The sequence below is a fragment of the Capra hircus genome, chromosome 15, assembly GCF_001704415.2.
Source record: "Capra hircus breed San Clemente chromosome 15, ASM170441v1, whole genome shotgun sequence".
NCBI classification, from domain to species: domain Eukaryota; kingdom Metazoa; phylum Chordata; class Mammalia; order Artiodactyla; family Bovidae; genus Capra; species Capra hircus.
In genome coordinates, this window is record NC_030822.1 from 61,553,181 (window position 1) to 61,570,625 (window position 17,445).

The window sequence follows — 17,445 nt, forward strand, 5'->3', positions numbered from 1 at the left end:
ATAAATACTACTTTGATTTGGAGCATGAGGTATATATCTCAAAATAAACACCTGATAATACACAAGGCTCTTAGCAAAATGAGGCTTCCCTCCTGGCTCAGAAGTAAAGAGTCTGACTGCCCAGCAGGAGACATGGGTTAGATCCCTGGGTCCAAAATATCCTTTCAAGGATATAGCAACCCACTCTAGTATTCTTGCCTGGGAAATTCCATGGACAGAGGAGCCTGGCAGGCTACAGTCTCTGGGGTTGCAGGATCAGATATGACTTAGCCACTGAACACACACTCAGTGAAATAATCAAGTCTAGCCTGGCTCTTCTGGATCTATCTTATATCCCTTTTGTGTCTCATTCATTGATTGAATCAACATTTAATGTGCCAGACACAGCTCTAGGCACTTGGGATGAACAACAACAACAAAGAGTCCTCCTCTCTAGAAGATAACAAACCTTAAACATAACAAGTAGATTACATTAAATATTTTTTAATTCTTGAAATTAAAAAATGAAACAGTAAGAAAAACTGAAATCACCCATGCAAGATAGGAATCATAATAGCATGATTTCAACAAGGAATGAAAAGAGCTGCAAAACCCTCTGCAGTGTAAAGTGTAAAATTCCAAAAAACCTCAAGGGTGAGTGCAAAGCCCTGTCTGGACATGGCTCTAAGCAGCAGAGTTACCCTGAAAATCTGTGTGGGTGTATATAATTTACATATATTATATATATACCTTTGTGTGCGTGTGAGATTTACAAAGCCGGTGTAACAAGCCTACTTTAAACAATGTGATATGTGCAAGGCATAAAATGGACTGGACTATTTTCTCCCCTTATTTCCACAATAACAATTGCGGGGTTAGTGGTGATCGTAGTGTGTGGGTGTGTTTTGGACAGCAACTTTTGCTTTGGAACAGAGCTGGCCAGAACCCTATTCTTCTATAATCTGACTCGATAACAGCCCAATCCGGCAGGAGCCTCTGTTTTTTTCTTACCACAAAAACAAACCTCTTCCACAAGCTAGTATCCTCGAGCTGCGTCCTTCATCACCAAACCATCCTTTATGGAGTCCTGACTCCAAGGGAAGAATGCCACCTACCGAACCAGCCTCCCTAGTCAGCCAGTCCTGCAAAGTACGGCAGTGCTCAACTCAGCCCGAGTCAGCTCCAAATCCCTTCCCTCTGATTATTCTCTGGCCTTTAAAAAATTTGCCACTATTTGGGCTGACAGGAAGTTATGCTCTCAGCGCAGATATCTGATAAACACTTCCACATATTGTAGCCTTCTCAACAGCTAAGCCATATTTCAGAGCCCTCTCTCTGCCGCATTTTCCTTAATTGCGCTTACACGCTTGGAATGCCCGGGTCTCTGCAGCCCGCAGACAGCGGAAACCGCCGGTGCAAATCCTGCGGGGGCTGCCGCCGGGGTGCAAACCGTGCGGGGGCTGCAGAGCCCGCGCCGGTCCGGGAGCAGGCTAGCGTGCGGGCTTGCACTGTGCAGCCTTCTACGACGTGCGCCTCCGTCCGCGGCCTCCCCGCCGGGGGAGGGGCGGGGGACCCCTCCGCTGTAGGCCGAGAGCGAGGCAGGAATCGCCGCCACTCCTCCGTTCAGGCTGAGGTCGCCACAGCCGCGCCCCGCACGCGGTGCCGCGGTGCCGCGGCGCGGGAAGGGATGGAGTCGGGTGCGAGTGGTTCGAGGGCCTGGAGAGGCGCGCATCCGCGCTAGAGGCCCGCGTTCGTGACACCGCCCGGTGAGCTGACCGCACGCGGAGGCGCGGACCGAGAAGGTCAGTTGGTCACCCGTTCCCTAATATAATATCTAGGAGGGCGCGCGCCCTGGCGCGCCGCGCGAAGGGTCGGCGCTGTGTGGGCCGCGGCCGGGGGCGGGCCCGGCGCTGGGCGCCAGGCGCCGAGGGGCGGGCCCGAGGCGGGGCGGCCGCAGAGCTGGCGGGCCGTCGCCGCGGCAAAGCCTGCAGCTTCGGTGCCGAGCGCGGGCGGCGGTACATGGCCCCGACGGGAGGCGCGCGGCTCGCCCCCGGAGCCCGGCTCGCCGCCTGAGCGCGGCCGTCCGTCTCGGTCCCGCGCGCCCTCGCCTGTCCGGCCGCCGTCCCGCGGACATGCCCGCGTAACCTCCTCCTGGGCTGGGATTTGCTCTCAAGTGCTCTTCATGGAAGCGATGTCCCCCCAGCAGGAGACTCTAGGGGGACAACCGGGGCGCTCCTCTTCCCTGACAGGAGTGTCTCGGATCGCAGGCGGCCCCGGCACGAAGAAGGTGAGGACGCCGAGCGGGGCCCCGCCGCCGCCGGCGCGCGCCCTCCGCCGCTGCGCGGGCCGGACGCCGCGGGTATTTAACGCTCGAGGCTCGAGACCCGCCGCGTCTGTACGAGGCCAGGCCCGCCTTCCCGTCTCCCCAGGTCACCCCGGCACCCCCGGGCTCGTCGCGTCTAGAGTCAGTGTCGCTCTCCTAGCGAGCCGGGGGGGCGCCCTCTCCGTCCTCATCCGCCGCTCTCCTCCCTCAGGCGGGGCGCGCGGTCCGCTTTTTGCGCCGTCGCCCTCCCCAGCCCCGCCGGGCCCGTGGTTCCCCGAGGTCCCTCAGGCGCTCATCGGCCCCTGACGGGGTCAGCTTCGAGATCGCCAGGGCCGAGGCGATCCGCCCTGGCGCGGCTACCGCGCGGAGGAAAGGTAGGCGGCCGGAGAGCGGCGCCCGTGGGGCTCTCAGCCCCTCACCTGGACGCGGCCGCTCCGCGGGGTTTTGCAGGGCGAGGGGCGGCCGGGTGGGGTGCTTGCGGGCTAGGGAACGAGACCCGCAATGACCCCGGGTCACTGCAAGGCGGTGGTCAGCCTTTGCAGCTATGCTGGGGATGCTAACGGTTAACGCCCGGGGACGCGGAGGGCCAGTTCGGCTGGGAACCGGACTGGAGAGAGCGGGTGGGCGGCGGCGGAGGGGCCCGCACCCTGCGCTCGTCCGCTGGCCCCCGGGGCTCCGCGGGGCTGGGCTGCGGGCGGCGCGCGCGGCCCCTGTCAAAGCCTGGAGCAAGGATGCGGCAACAACTTGTAGCGTTCCTTTAGGATAAACGCGGCCGCCGAGCGGCGTGCTGACTCCGATCGGGTCAGGTTTCTTTGGAATGGTTCCCTCAGCAAGTGCAAGCGGCCGCGAGCTGCCGGCCTCTGCGGCTTGGCTCTCAGAGGAATTGATTTGGGTGTTTCTTGCCTTTTCTGCTCTCGCTCCTCCCCTCCCCCTTCTGATATTTGGCCGTTTTTGCTCTGTGTCCTGGTGGTGACCTTCCAGCTTCTGTTGCGGAAAAACAAAAGAAAAATGGGACTAGAGGGATAATCTAAGTCATCCTTAAGAAACATCTTGAGGAATGTCTCAGTGCATTTGTATCATTGGAACCTTAAGGGGCTACGCAGGCTCCCTGGTTGTCCGGATCTTACTGCCTTTCATGACTCTGCCCAGCAGAATCCTGGCTTGGCTGGAGGTCAGTAGAAAAGAAGTGAGGTTGGTGCGGAGTGTAGAAGTTTGTGTGAGCACCCAGGGACCTTGACCCTGTTGCAGAGCCATCTAGGAGTGTCAGTGAACTTGATGATGTATCTCCTGTAGCGCTGGCTCTGTCTGATATATGGAGGCTGCGGTTTGTCCTTGTCGCTTTTCCCCTTCAGATATGCAGAGAGAGAGAAAATGCTAGGTTGGCATTGTATGACTATTCAGTAATCAACATAGTTTAAAAGCAATTTTTATTCTTGTAAACTGAAGAAATTGGGGAAAATAAAGTATTTGTATGCCAGAACACATCTCATCCCCACCCCCCCCTTTTTTTTTGCTAATGGTAATTAAGCAAGAAAGCATGAGAGTAGCTTGACCAATCAAGAAGTATTTGTTCAATAAATGAAAGATTGTTGTGCATCTTAAGCAATTTTTGTCCTGCGTTATAAAACGTAATGATTTGTCACACAATCCAGTCTTTTTCTTTTCATTTAAAAAAAAAATGAAATAGGTTTGCCTGCTTGGTCTTTCTACAGCTTTTTACTCCCTTTAGGGCAAAAGTAAAATTGAAGACTTGTGTTTATTGAAGAACCGCTTTTTATATTTTTACTTTTAATATTTTAACATATAATATTATATATTTTCTTTTAATATTTTTCCAGAAATGTGTATCTCTGCCCGTTTTAAATGTTAGTAGGTGTATCTGTTTGATTTGAGACCTCCATACCAATAGTAATTAATTATAATAAAATAATATTTCCAAATTGTAACTCAGAATCATTGGTATTTACACTCTCATGGGCCACAATCTTCTTGTATCCCAAATACTCAGCAGATTGATCTTTTTTATGTTTCCTCTTGCCTTTTTAGTGCTTGGTAGTCCTAGTGAATCATGAGACTTATTTCTTAAAATGTCTACTATGCTGTTGTACTGTTAATTACTGAGACTTGGATCAGTGTTGTTGAAATTGTCAGTTGCAGTCAACGTTTTAAAAAATGAAATAGAACAGAAAGTATTGGCACAGTAGTAAGGGTAAAGATTGCTTTGTATGACCTTTTGCCCTGTTTCGTTTATGTATATATATGTGCATTTGGGGTAGTGGAGTAAAATGTGTTTCTTACTGAATATTCAGCATTTTTAAAGACAGTGTTATTGGCCGGACTACTGCATGGAACGGGTTCACTTGGCTTTTAGTCCTATCTCTGTTACTATTTGAGTGATGTTGAGGAAATCACTTGCTTTAGTTTCCTCATTTGTAAAAGGAGTATCAAAGAGAAGATAGTGGTGAAAGAGCTTGGAAAAAGTGTATATAGCAGACATCTTTTACTTTATGAAAACAAGTTGATCTTAATTAATAGTCCCTGAAGGATAAGCATGAGAAGAGTTGATTCATTGGAAAAGACTCTGATGCTGGGAGGGATTGGGGGCAGGAGGAGAAGGGGACAAAGGAGGATGAGATGGCTGGATGGCATCACCAACTCGATGGACTTTAGTTTGAGGGAACTCCAGGAGTTGGTGATGGACAGGGAGGCCTGGCGTGCTGCAATTCATGGGGTCGCAAAGAGTCGGACATGACTGAGCAACTGAACTGAACTGAACTGAAGGACAAGCAAAACCATAGCATCTTTCAAACTAGTCATCCTGAAAGTTAAAAATCCAGTGGTACTGCCGTTGTCTAGAATATGGTTCATATTCCTAGAAACTACCATTGAAAAGGCAGTTCTGCACAGTGTGGTGAAATTTGGAGTTTGATGACCTGGTAAATAAATGGGGAAACAGTGGAAACAATGGCTGACTTTATTTTGAGGGGCTCCAAAATCACTGCAGATGGTGGTTGCAGCCATGAAATTAAAAGACACTTACTCCTTGGAAGGAAAGTTATGACCAACCTAGACAGCGCATTAAAAAGCAGAGACATTACTTTGTCAACAAAGATCTGTCTAGTCAAGGCTATGGTTTTTCCAGTAGTCACGTATGGATGTGAGAGTTGGATTATAAAGAAACCTGAGTGCAGAAGAAATGATGCTTTTGAACTGTGGTGTTGGAGAAGACTCTTGAGAGTTCCTTGGACTCCAAGAAGATCCAACCAGTGTATCCTAAAGGAGATCAGTCCTGGGTGTTCATTGGAAGGACTGATGTTGAAGCTGAAACTCCAGTACTTTGGCCACCTGATGTGAAGAGTTGACTCATTTGAAAAGACCCTGATACTGGGAAAGATTGGGGGCAGGAGGAGAAGGGGATGACAGAGGATGAGACGGTTGGATGGCATCACTGACTCGATGGACATGGGTTTGGGTGGACTCTGGGAGTTGGTGATGAACAGGGAGGCCTGGCATGCTGTGGTTCATGGGGTCGCAAAGAGTCAGACACAACCGAGCGACTTCACTTTCACTTCACTTTTCTTGGGTGGACTCGGGGAGTTGGTGATGGACAAGGAGGCCTGGCGTGCTGCGGTTCATGGGGTCGCAAAGAGTCGGACATCACAACTGAACTGAACTGATCTGGTTCAAGTCTACATTGTGTTTGTACTAGCCTTCAAATCTAGGTCAGTTACTTAACCTTTTCAGTTTCCTGTTTGTAAAATGAAAATAACAATAGTATGTAACTCTCAAGACAGAAAAATTTAATGTGAAATTGAGTAAGTATTAGCATATGTTAGCTCTTATGTTTGTACTTCCCACTGTGTTTGTAATTCACACTACTTTGTCCCAATCATTTAAGCCAAAAATCTGGTATTTATTTCCTCAGTCTACAACAACCATCGGAAATGCTCATCCATTGTCACTTCAAAACATACCTTGAATTTCTTCACTTCATCTCCAGTGTTGTCATTGTATTCCAAGCCAAACCACTACCATCGCTCACTTGAACCTTTGCAGAAAGCCCCTAACTTGTCTAACACCTTTTTTGCTTTTACCTGATCCAGTCACTATTTAGAAGCGCCAGAGTGATCTTCAAAAATGTAAATTGATCATGTTTCTAACTGTGTAAAATTGTGTTGTGGCTTTCTGTCATATTTAGAATAAAATTGAAACTCCTCTTTTTAGCCCTCCCTGCTTCTCTCACCTCATCTGCCTTTCCTGCCTTGTTTGTGTATTCTCCAGCTACATGGGCCTTCTTTTTCACACATCGAGTCATCAAATTGATTCTGTTCTGAGGCTTTGGTGTTGCTATTGTCTGTTTTTTGGCCACAGATCTTTGCAGTGTTGATTCTTTCATGTCATTCTCATCTTAGGTTCTCCCAGAGGCCTGTTCTGATTACCCAGGTGGAAGTTGCCCCTCAGTCATGCCCTGTGCTTTCTGTTTTACTCTTATCCCAGTATTCAGTCTTGCCTTGTATATTCTTATGTCCTTTCTGGTTGTGTTACCTGAACAGCTCACCAGATTGTGAATACCACGAGACTAGGGACATTTTCTGTGTTGTTCAAGGCTGCTGCCTCAATGCCTGGGACAGTGCTCCGTATTATGTGTGTGTCAGTCGCTCAGTCGTGTCCGACTCTTTGCAACCCCATGGACTGTAGCCCTCCAGGCTCCTCTGTCCATGGGATTCTCCAGGCAAGAATACTGGAGTGGGTTACTATTTCCTTCTCCAGGAGATCTTCCCAACCCAGGCATCGAACCCAGGTCTCCCACATTGTAGGCAAACTCTTTACCATCTGAGCCACCAGGGAAGCTATGTATTAGGTACTCATTAAATATAAGCTGGGTTATGTTCAACAGTCAGCAGCAATAGATATGGCCCTCTTGTTCAGGGTTTATGATTTATAGCAGGATCAGCAAATCTTTTCAGAGAGCCAGATAGTGAATAATTTAGGTTAAGAGACCATAAGGTCTCTGTTGCAGCTACCTACTATGCCACTGTCATGCTAAAGCATCCATAGACAATATGTAAATAAGTGGGCATAACTATATTCCAATAAAAATTTATTTAGAAAAACAAGAGGTCAATCTGTGGTATAGTTTGCTGACCCCTGGAGCATAACTGTTAACTGGAACTTTCTGCAGTGGCAGAGCTAGTCTTTATTTACAATGTCCAATTTAATAGACACTAGCTGTTATGTAGCTATTGAGCTCTTGACGTGTGGCTGGTACAGGTGAGCAATTAAAAAATTTTAACAGTTTTTTGAGGTATACTTGGCATGCAATTGCCTCTTGAGAAATCTGTATGCAGGGTCAGGAAGCAACAGTTAGAACTGGACATGGACCAACAGACTGGTTCCCAATAGGAAAAGGAGTACATCAAGGCTGTATATTGTCACCCTGCTTATTTAACTTCTATGCAGAGTACATCATGAGAAACGCTGGGCTGGAAGAAGCACAAGCTGGAATCAAGATTGCTGGGAGAAATATCAATAACCTCAGATATGCAGATGATACCACCCTTATGGCAGAAAGTGAAGAGGAACTAAAAAGGCTTTTGATGAGAGTGAAAGAGGAGAGTGAAAAAGTTGGCTTAAAGCTCAGCATTCAGAAAATGAAGATCATGGCATCTGGTCCCATCACTTCATGGGAAATAGATGGGGAAACAGTGGAAACAGTGTCAGACTTTATTTTTGGGGGGTTCCAAAATCACTGCAGATGGTGACAGCAGCCACGAAATTAAAAGACGCTTACTCCTTGGAAGAAAAGTTATGAGCAACCTAGATAGTATATTCAAAAGCAGAGACGTTACTTTGCCAACTAGTCAAGGCTATGGTTTTTCCTGTGGTCATGTATGGATGTGAGAGTTGGACTGTGAAGAAGGCTGAGTGCTGAAGAATTGATGCTTTTGAACTGTGGTGTTGGAGAAGACTTGAGAGTCCCTTGGACTGCAAGGAGATCCAACCAGTCCATTCTGAAGGAGATCAGCCCTGGGATTTCTTTGGAAGGAATGATGCTAAAGCTGAAACTCGAGTACTTTGGCTACCTCATGTGAAGAGTTGACTCATTGGAAAAGACTCTGATGCTGGGAGGGATTGGGGGCAGGAGGAGAAGGGGACGACAGAGGATGAGATGGCTGGATGGCATCACTGACTCAATGGATGCGAGTCTGAGTGAACTCCGGGAGTTGGTGATGGACGGGGAGGCCTGGCATGCTGCGATTCATGGGGTCGCAAAGAGTCGGACACGACTGAGCGACTGAACTGAACTGAACTGAACTGGCATGCAATAAGCTGTACATGTTTAAAGTACATAAATCAATAGGTTTTGACACATTATACAACTCTGATACCATGACCACAGCCAAGAAAATGAACATATTTATCATTCCTTAAAGTCTCCTCATGTCCCTTTCTAATCCCTTTGTCCCCTCCCAATTTCTAGGCAACCACTGGTCTGCTTTCTGTCACTATTGGTTAATTTGCATTTTAAAGAATTTTATGTAAATGGAATCATACTGCTGCTGCTGCTGCTGCTAAGTCACTTCAGTCGTGTCCGACTCTGTGCGACCCCATAGACGGCAGCCCACCAGGCTCCGCCATCCCTGGGATTCTCTAGGCAAGAACACTGGAGTGGGTTGCCATTTCCTTCTCCAGTGCGTGAAAGTGAAAAGTCTTAAGTGAAGTCACTCAGTCATGTCTGACTCTTAGCGACCCCATCGACTGCAGCCTACCAGGTTCCTCCATCCATGGGATTTTCCAGGAAAGAGTACTGGAGTGGGGTGTCATTGCCTTCTCCAGGAATCATACTATGTATTCTTTTTGTCTGGCTTCTTTAATTTAGTATGATTATTTTGAGATGCACCCATTTTATTTGTGTACAGATCAGTACTCACTAGTATTCTATCATGTGGATGAAGCACAGTTTGTTTATCCATTCGCCTATTTATGGCTGTTTTGGTTTTTTCCTGGTTTGGGATACTATGAACAAAGCTACTCTGAACATTCATGTACAAGTCTTTGTATGGACTTGTGCTTTCACTTCTTTTGGAAAAATACTTAAATGTTGAGCCTGGGTCATAATTTAAGTATATGTTTAACGTTTTAATAAACTGTGAAATTATTTTCCAAAGTGGTTTTACATTCCCATTAACAGTGCGTATGAGTCCAATTTCTCTACATTTTCACCAACACTTATTATCTGTCTTTTTTATTTTGATCACCCTAGAGGATAGAAGGGCTTCCCTGGTGGCTCACTGGTAAAGAATCCATCTGCCAATGCAGAGATACCAGAGATGCTGTTTCAGTCCCTGAGTTGGGAAGATCCCCTGGAGAAGGAAATGGCAACCTACTTTAGTATCCTTGCCTGGGAAATCCAATGGACAGAGGAGCCTGGCAGACAGCAGTCCACGGGTCGCAAAGGGGTCAGACACAACTTAGTGACTAATAACAACAGAGGGTAGAAAGTTGTATTTCATTTTGGTTTTGATTTGTATTTCCCTATGGTCCCATCACTTCATGGGAAATAGATGGGGAAACAGTGGAAACAGTGTCAGACTTTACTTTTTGGGCTCCAAAATCACTGCAGATGGTGATTGCAGCCATGAAATTAAAAGATGCTTACTCCTTGGAAGGAAAGTTATGACCAACCTAAACAGCATATTAAAAAGCAGAGACATTACTTTGCCAAGAAAGGTCCGCCTAGTCAAGGCTATGGCTTTTTCCAGTAGTCATGTATGGATGTGAGAGTTGGACTGTGGAGAAAGCTGAGCACCAAAGAATTGATGCTTTTGAACTGTGGTGTTGGAGAAGACTCTTGACAGTCCCTTGGACTGCAGGGAGATCCAACCAGTCCCTGCTAAAGGAGATCAGCCCTGGGATTTCTTTGGAAGGAATGATGCTAAAGCTGAAACTCCAGTACTTTGGCCACCTCATGCAAAGAGTTGACTCGTTGGAAAAGACTTTGATGCTGGGAGGGATGGGGGCAGGAGGAGAAGGGGACGACCGAGGATGAGATGGCTGGATGGCATCACTGACTTGATGGACGCGAGTCTGAGTAAACTCCAGGAGTTGGTGATGGACAGGGAGGCCTGGCATGCTGCGATTCATGGGGTTGCAAAGAGTCGGACACGACTGAGCGACTGAACTGAACTGAACTGAAGACTTGGTTTTATTCTTTAGAACTGAGAAAAATATTATGCCCTTGGTTAAGCCCATATCCTACTGAACACTTTTGTGATGTTATTCACAAAGTGAGTGGCATAAAATCAGGTACCTGAGAGATTGTTTTGGCTGAGAGCAGTCTGGAAATATCAAAAACTGAAATAGATTTTTTTTCTAATCAGAAACAGCCTCTGTTATCACTGGTGTGACCTCTGAATTTCTGTGTTTTGTTTTTGTTTCTTTGTAAAATGGGGATAATAATCCATATCCTGTATATCTTACAAGGTTGTTTTTTATGGGTCAAAGGAGAAAATATATAAAAACACTTTCAAAAAATTCAGAAGCCATCAGTAATTTTTCACAGGTACCAGGTGAAAGTACCTGTAAAGCAATAAAAAAGAGTTTTATTTCCCTGGATTTAATACAAGAACATTCATATGCAAATAAGTAAATGCTATTTGTCTTATTCAGCTCAGGTTGCTGTAACAAAATACAATAAACTGGAGGCTTAAACAACAGTTATTACCTGCAGTTGTGGAGGTTGTGAATTCCCATGACCTGGATGCCAGCCAGTTCAGTTCCTGGTGAGAGTCCTCTTCTTGGCTTCCAATTATTGTCGTGTCCTCACGTGGGAGATTGAGTGAGACGAAAAGCGGTGAGGGAGATGAGGGAAAGACAGGGAGGGAGAGATGGAGATGGAGTTGGATATCTTTGGTTTCTTCTTACAAAGGCACTAACCTTGTCAGAGCAGCCCCACTCTCAAGACTTCATCTAAACCTAATTACTTCCCAGAGACCCCTGCCTTGTAGTAACGTTACATTGGGGGTCAGAGCTTCATCATATGGATTTAGGAGGCACAAGTATAATAATTTGATCCAAAACATGCATCATCAAAGCAGTCGCCTTTGAAGGTCATAAATCTCAAATATTCTAAGGTAGAAGCTTGAGAAAAAAGGTAAGAGTTTACTGCTTGTAATATGTGGAAGAGGAAAGGAAATTTTTTAGAAACTTCTTTGAATAAATGCCTCACTATATGTAACACACATAAGCTGTATGGTAGGCATTGTTAATAACACACTCTTAGAGGAGAAGGCAGGGAGCCCTCCAGGGCTGTGTGTGGCAAGCAGCAGAGCTGAAAATTTGAACCCAGATTTTCCAACTCTTGTTTCTCTTTCCAGCTAGACTACAGATGCATTTTCTATTAATTGTAACATAAGATGTAGGAGAGAGTAGATTTGAATTTTACATAACCAGTTGGGCAAAGCGTATCTGAGAAGTTTTTCTTCTGAGAGGTAATTTTGCCCTTCAGAGAGCAGAGTCTCTACCTTCTCCGTGTACCATTGAATATTATGTCCACTACTGCCATTAGATAAAGGTACTAGTCAGAGCTCTTCAGAGAAACAGACAGGGGTAGGAGTCCCTTGATTGCCATCCACAGGGAGGAAGGTGGTGTAGTCTTTCCTGAGAACCAGAAGAAATGAGATGTTCTAGCTGGACAGTGAGGGAGGAAAAAGGGAGCAAATTCCTCTTTCCTCCACTTCTTGTTCTGTAAAGGCGAATGATGAATGATTGAATGATGGGGAGGAAACCTACTTTACTGACTGCTTATTCAAATGCTAATGTCATCTTGAAAATACCCTCACAGACACACTCAGAGATAATATGTAACCTGGGGAATCTGTGGACACTCAAGTTGACACAATATTAACCTTCATAGTGAATATGGACTAATAGTGACGATCAGGGACACAATCATTGATAATCTCTTTGGAAATGTGTGGTCGTTTTGCTTTGGTATCTGTCATTTTCAGATATTTTATATAAGGCACTCATATTTCAGGAGCTCTTCAGGAGACCTTCTTTCCATGCTGATATCTCAGTCCTGCTTGCTGTAGGAAAACTTGGCATGTTCTCCAAACTCATAGAACTATATTTCAAAGTTATGTGTGGGTGTGCTGAATCCTGCGCCTTAGATGTTTCCACCATGGAAAATTGGGTGTGGGAAATGTAGCTGAAACTCTCAATTCAGTAAACATTTTAATACGATAAATCTTGAGTGTAAGAAAAAGCTTGCTTCCATAGTTAATTTTCACTTAAGATGTGAACACAGTAGTGCATTTTAACATAGCAAAAGAAAACTTATTTTGTGACTCTAATATTCATATATTAGAACAGAATACATTGTTTTTTATAAAATGAAAATTATGTTTTATTTCTATACATCTATGTAAAAAGTAATTATCAGCCTTGAAGATTGAGTCCTCACAGAGAGTTGTAGCTTATTGACCAGAAATTCACCAGTCACAGATTCCTAAGTAGTGCAGTTGTTGCTTTTTGATTCTGATGTGAAGGTTGTCATGAAGCACTTTATCACTCTCCGCCCCTTCACTGTTCTAATTTTAGGATTTGGTGGAAGGTCTGCAAGGCAAGAGGTGGAATATGTTTCGTAGCCTGGGAGAAGTGAGACAGGCACCTTCAGAAAAGGAAATCTTGAACTTGGATAATCTGGGTTCTGAATCCTTTGCCTTTCCTCATGCTGCCATCCAGGACTTGGTGGCTGTTCCTTTTGACATAAAGTGGTCTTGTGCCTTACAGGGCCACATACCACTTAACAAACATACTGATTATAATAAAACTTGCCTTCTTAGGAGGTTTTGGTAGCTGAGAATATACTGGACTTCAATTTAAATTGACATTAAAACATGTTATAAACTATACAGTGTCACAAAAATAGGTATATAGTATCAAGGTTAGATACTTGTGTGTACACACTTACATGTGTAGGAGTAGTGTTAGTCACTCAGTCGTGTCCGACTCTTTGCGACCCCATGGACTGTAGCCCACCAGGCTCCTCTGTCCATGGGATTCTCCAGGCAAGGGATACTGGAGTGGGTAGCCATTCTGTCTCCAGGGATCTTCCCAACCCACGATAGAACCCAGGTCTTCCCATATTGCAAGAGGATTCTTTACCATCTGAGCTACCAGAGAAGCCCAAAGAGACATTGTTGCAAAGGGGGTTGCTGCTGCTGCTGCTAAGTCACTTCAGTGGTGTCTGACTCTGTGCAACCCCATGGACAACAGCCCACCAGGCTCCGCTGTCCCTGGGATTCTCCAGGAAAGAGTACTGGAGCGGGTTGCCATTGCGTTCTCTGCAAAGGGGGTTATACATACTTATATGTACATAGAGTCATATAAACAGTACTTTGAAGATATATATGTACATCTTATTACTGTGAGTTGATGGAGTTTGGAGCTTCGTGACTCATATCCCTCAGTCTCCTGAGTATTTGACAAAAACCTCTGTTACAGACTGAATGTTCGTGTCTCCTGAAACTCAAAGGTTGAGGTCATAACCCCCAGTATGATAATACAGTTGACCCTTAAACAATGTGGAGGTTAGACATTGTCACCCTTCATGCAGTCAAAAAATCCACTTAGAACTTGACATTGGGCACTCTCTATCCATGGTTCTACATCTACATAGTCAGCAACCTCATATGGTATAGTACTATAGTACATATTTATTGAAAAAAATTCGTGTGGAAATGGACCTGTGCAGTTTAGATCTGTGTCCCTCAAGGGTCAACTGTATTTGGAGATAGGGGCCTTTGGAAAATAGCTTAGATGAGATCATGAGGGCAGAATCTCCATGTTGGGATTACCGCCCATACAAAAGACCAGAAAGCTTGTTCTCTGTGTTGCCCGTGTGAGTCTCCAACAGAAAGGTAGCTGTCTGCAAACTGGGAAGAGAGCTATCACCAAGAACTAAATCTGCTGACCCATTGACCTTGGACTTCTTAACCTCTAGAACTATGAAAAATAAGTGTGTGCCATGTAAATCACCCAATCTGTGTTATTTTGTTATATTAAGTAGCCTGAACTTACTGAATATCTTTAAAATACACTTTCATTGAGGTGAAAGTTTGCTTTCCTGTTCTGTTGCTATCTCAAGTGTTCTAGATCACTCATGCCTAGTATTCTAGGAACTCTAAGGTCCTATTGTGTACAGAAAGCCTTTGAGGTGAATGCTTAGTTTGGTAGTAGGCACTGAAGCAGCCTAGGGTGGGGTGATACTTCGCTTTCGTTTACTTACCGAAGACTTGGCCACAATGTGGGAGATTGGAAAGGAGTTAGAGGAAACTGCCTTTTGTCAGCCACCAATAATGGGTCTTGTAGGCATCACAACCCAGTTTGTTTTATAATTTTGTTTCAGTTTGATTTTCTTTATCCAGGACAGGTTTAGATTAGAAATATCCAGCTGACAGCAGAAAAGCCCTATCAGTATGTCAGTGCTGGGCTGAGCAGCCTTGACCTAGTTTTGACAGACAGCTCTCACATGGAACAACTGAAAGGTAAACCCTGTTTCTGGATGTCTGGTCACGTGTGTGGACTCTGAAAATGAAACGTATGTGTGCCCATATGAGCTCATGCTTCAGAGATCTGGACAGCTCAGCTGCGCTGTGGCCTTTGGCTTTTCTTGTTTACCTGGGCCCTAATTTATACTTAGGAGAGTTTCCGTATTTCCTCTTCTATGCCTACAATGTCTTGAACCTCAGCTTCCATAATAGACGTTAATATGTTACAGTATATCTAAATCTGGTCAGACCTTGGCCTGGATTTTATTCTTATTTGATAGGCTCTTTTTGTTTTTTTTTTTTTTACCATTATGGTTTTGGATTTGATCACTGTACCCTTCCCTTCTGCAAGAGGAAAGTGAGAGGTTGCTGCAAGGAAGAGTTTTCCAACAACATCTGATACATTCAGCCCCTTAGCCTTCATGCAGGTGGGTGGGCGCTGGAGCAGCCAGAGAGCCCCTCTGCTATAGTGCGGCATGGGCGTAGAAACTGCAGCGCTTCCTATGGTCTGTGATGTGATATTTTAGTGAAGCCCTGCCCTATAACAGGACTACTAGGGAGAGAGCATCAGTGATTGAACTTGCGTACTCCAGGGTGGTGCTGAAAGGGAATCATGACTCGAGTCTGAAACTGGTGGCTTTGTCAAAGAAGAAAGTCCAGTCAATTTGAAGGCCCATCATGGTACTTCAGACGTCTGTATGAGAGGAACAAATCATGATGTAGAAGGGGAGTTCTACAGTCCTCATATTTATTGCATACGGTACTTACGCACTCTGAAGCTTTCCTGTGTATGTTACACTGTCATGGTGCCTTCCCTATCAAAGGGCTTTCACATGTAAAATCGTATTTGATTCTTTGTGGTAGGTCAAACGGTTTTTGTCATTTTACAGAGAGGACTCTGAGAAGTGACCAAACCAGCATCCAGAGTTTAGGTTCAATGCCAAGTGCCCATTCTTCTCCATTACGTAGATCTCATATTTATTTTATTTTAAAGTGCTTATCTAACAGAAACAGGAAATATGGCCAAAAGTAAAACATTTCTTAAGCTCAGAAAGAAATTATATCCCTTTATAGTAGTCTGTTCTGTGATGACATTTGCTTTAAATAAATGCCCAAACTGATTCTGGCTGGGATTATTATGAGTAAATAGAAGATCATGCTCATTGCTGAAGTATCATACTCATACTCAAAGCGACAGTAGTGGGAAGCTTTAGCTCATCCAGTGGTTGAAACCTTGTGATAATAGGATGTAGAAGTAAGGGGCAGGAGTAGAAATAATTTCCTTTTTCCCTTGCAGGGCCACTTTCTTTGGGGTATGTCTCCACACGTTAATGGTTCAGGTGTGTAGGGAAAACAAGAAACAGTTCATTGAATTGTACAGATTACCCACAAAGGATTGAGTTGAATTTGAGTAAACTAAGTTGTAAATTTGATTAAGCATTTTTTTCTGTCTTTGAAACTTTAGTCTTAAAAGCTTTCCTCAAAGCCCTTAATTTAATGCTATGCTAATTTTAAATACTTGAAAGTGACTTTAGCAAATTTGACTTAAATCTGACCGAAATGCTTGAATTTTTTCCTTCATAAAGTAGCTGGAACAAAACAAAGTATGTAAAATTGAAGTTCACTTGACTTGACTCTTTCGTTTTGGTCCTTTCTTTTGATAGGCTTTTTCCCCTTTACATCTCTTTGAGAACTAAGAATGACCAGATTCAGAGTGATTTCGCCATTCCAAAAATATTTTTTTGTCTCCTGGTTGATACTTCGAGGTTCCAAAAATAGTTCTTTGTCTCCTGGTTGATACAAAGTTAAAATTCCACTGAGAGATTACATATAGGTTTTTATATAAACAGTGTTTTATGCCTTGTTGAAAATAAAAGAACAAAACTTTTTTCTTCCATAACCTGCTTAAAACTTTAGATTCCTAAGCAGGCACACTTGCTTTACCACCTTAAACTCTCAGATAAAGGTAATTTACTAGGAAAATACTGGAGAAATAGGGGAGGAACCGTGGCAAACCACAGCATGCAGGTTGGCATATTCCTCAGATCTCTGAGGAGTTCAAATGAAGAGCCACTCAGTCATTTTGTACAAAAATGTATTGGACAAAAAAAATAAGTAATTTTCATTTTCATGTATTATGCTTCAGATGATTATTGTATGAACAAGGGAAAAGAGAGCTTCTGGCTATGAACCAGTTTGCTGGGCTAGAGCTCAGTAGTTTAGTAGTTTGGTGGTTAGTTTTTGTTTTACTCATTTTAAGAGCTTTGTTGAGATATAGTTTATATAGCATACAGTTCAGTCACTTAAAAGTGTATATTCAGTGGCTTTAAGTATATTCCTAGAATTGTGCATCCATCACAATTTTAGAACATTTTCATTACCACAAAAAGAAATACTGCACCCCTTAGCCATTACACCCCAATTTTCTCATCCCCCTAAACCCCAGGCAAGCACTAATCTATTTTAGTTCCTATGGATTTGTTTATTCTGAATATTTCACTTAAATGGAGTCCTATAGTGTGTAGTCCTTTGGGACTGAATTCTTTTAATTAGCATAATGTTTTCAAGATTCATCTATGTTGTTGCACA

The 17,445-nt window shown here is 44.4% G+C and overlaps 1 protein-coding gene across 2 annotated transcripts in view; it reads left to right on the plus strand.

The window, feature by feature from the left end:
• ARHGAP20 (Rho GTPase activating protein 20) overlaps positions 1,444-17,445 on the plus strand; it is a 205,789-nt gene continuing 189,787 nt past the window's right edge. Inside the window, exon 1 of one of the 2 annotated variants that reach the window (XM_018059812.1) lies at positions 1,444-1,781. Coding sequence is in view for 1 of the 2 variants with exons in the window: in XM_018059811.1 (XP_017915300.1) it covers positions 2,162-2,266 (105 nt within the window). In the remaining variant the exon portion in view is untranslated. Of the gene's footprint in view, positions 1,782-1,966; positions 2,267-17,445 lie in introns of those variants that run through there. The other variant, XM_018059811.1, reaches the window with a different exon arrangement.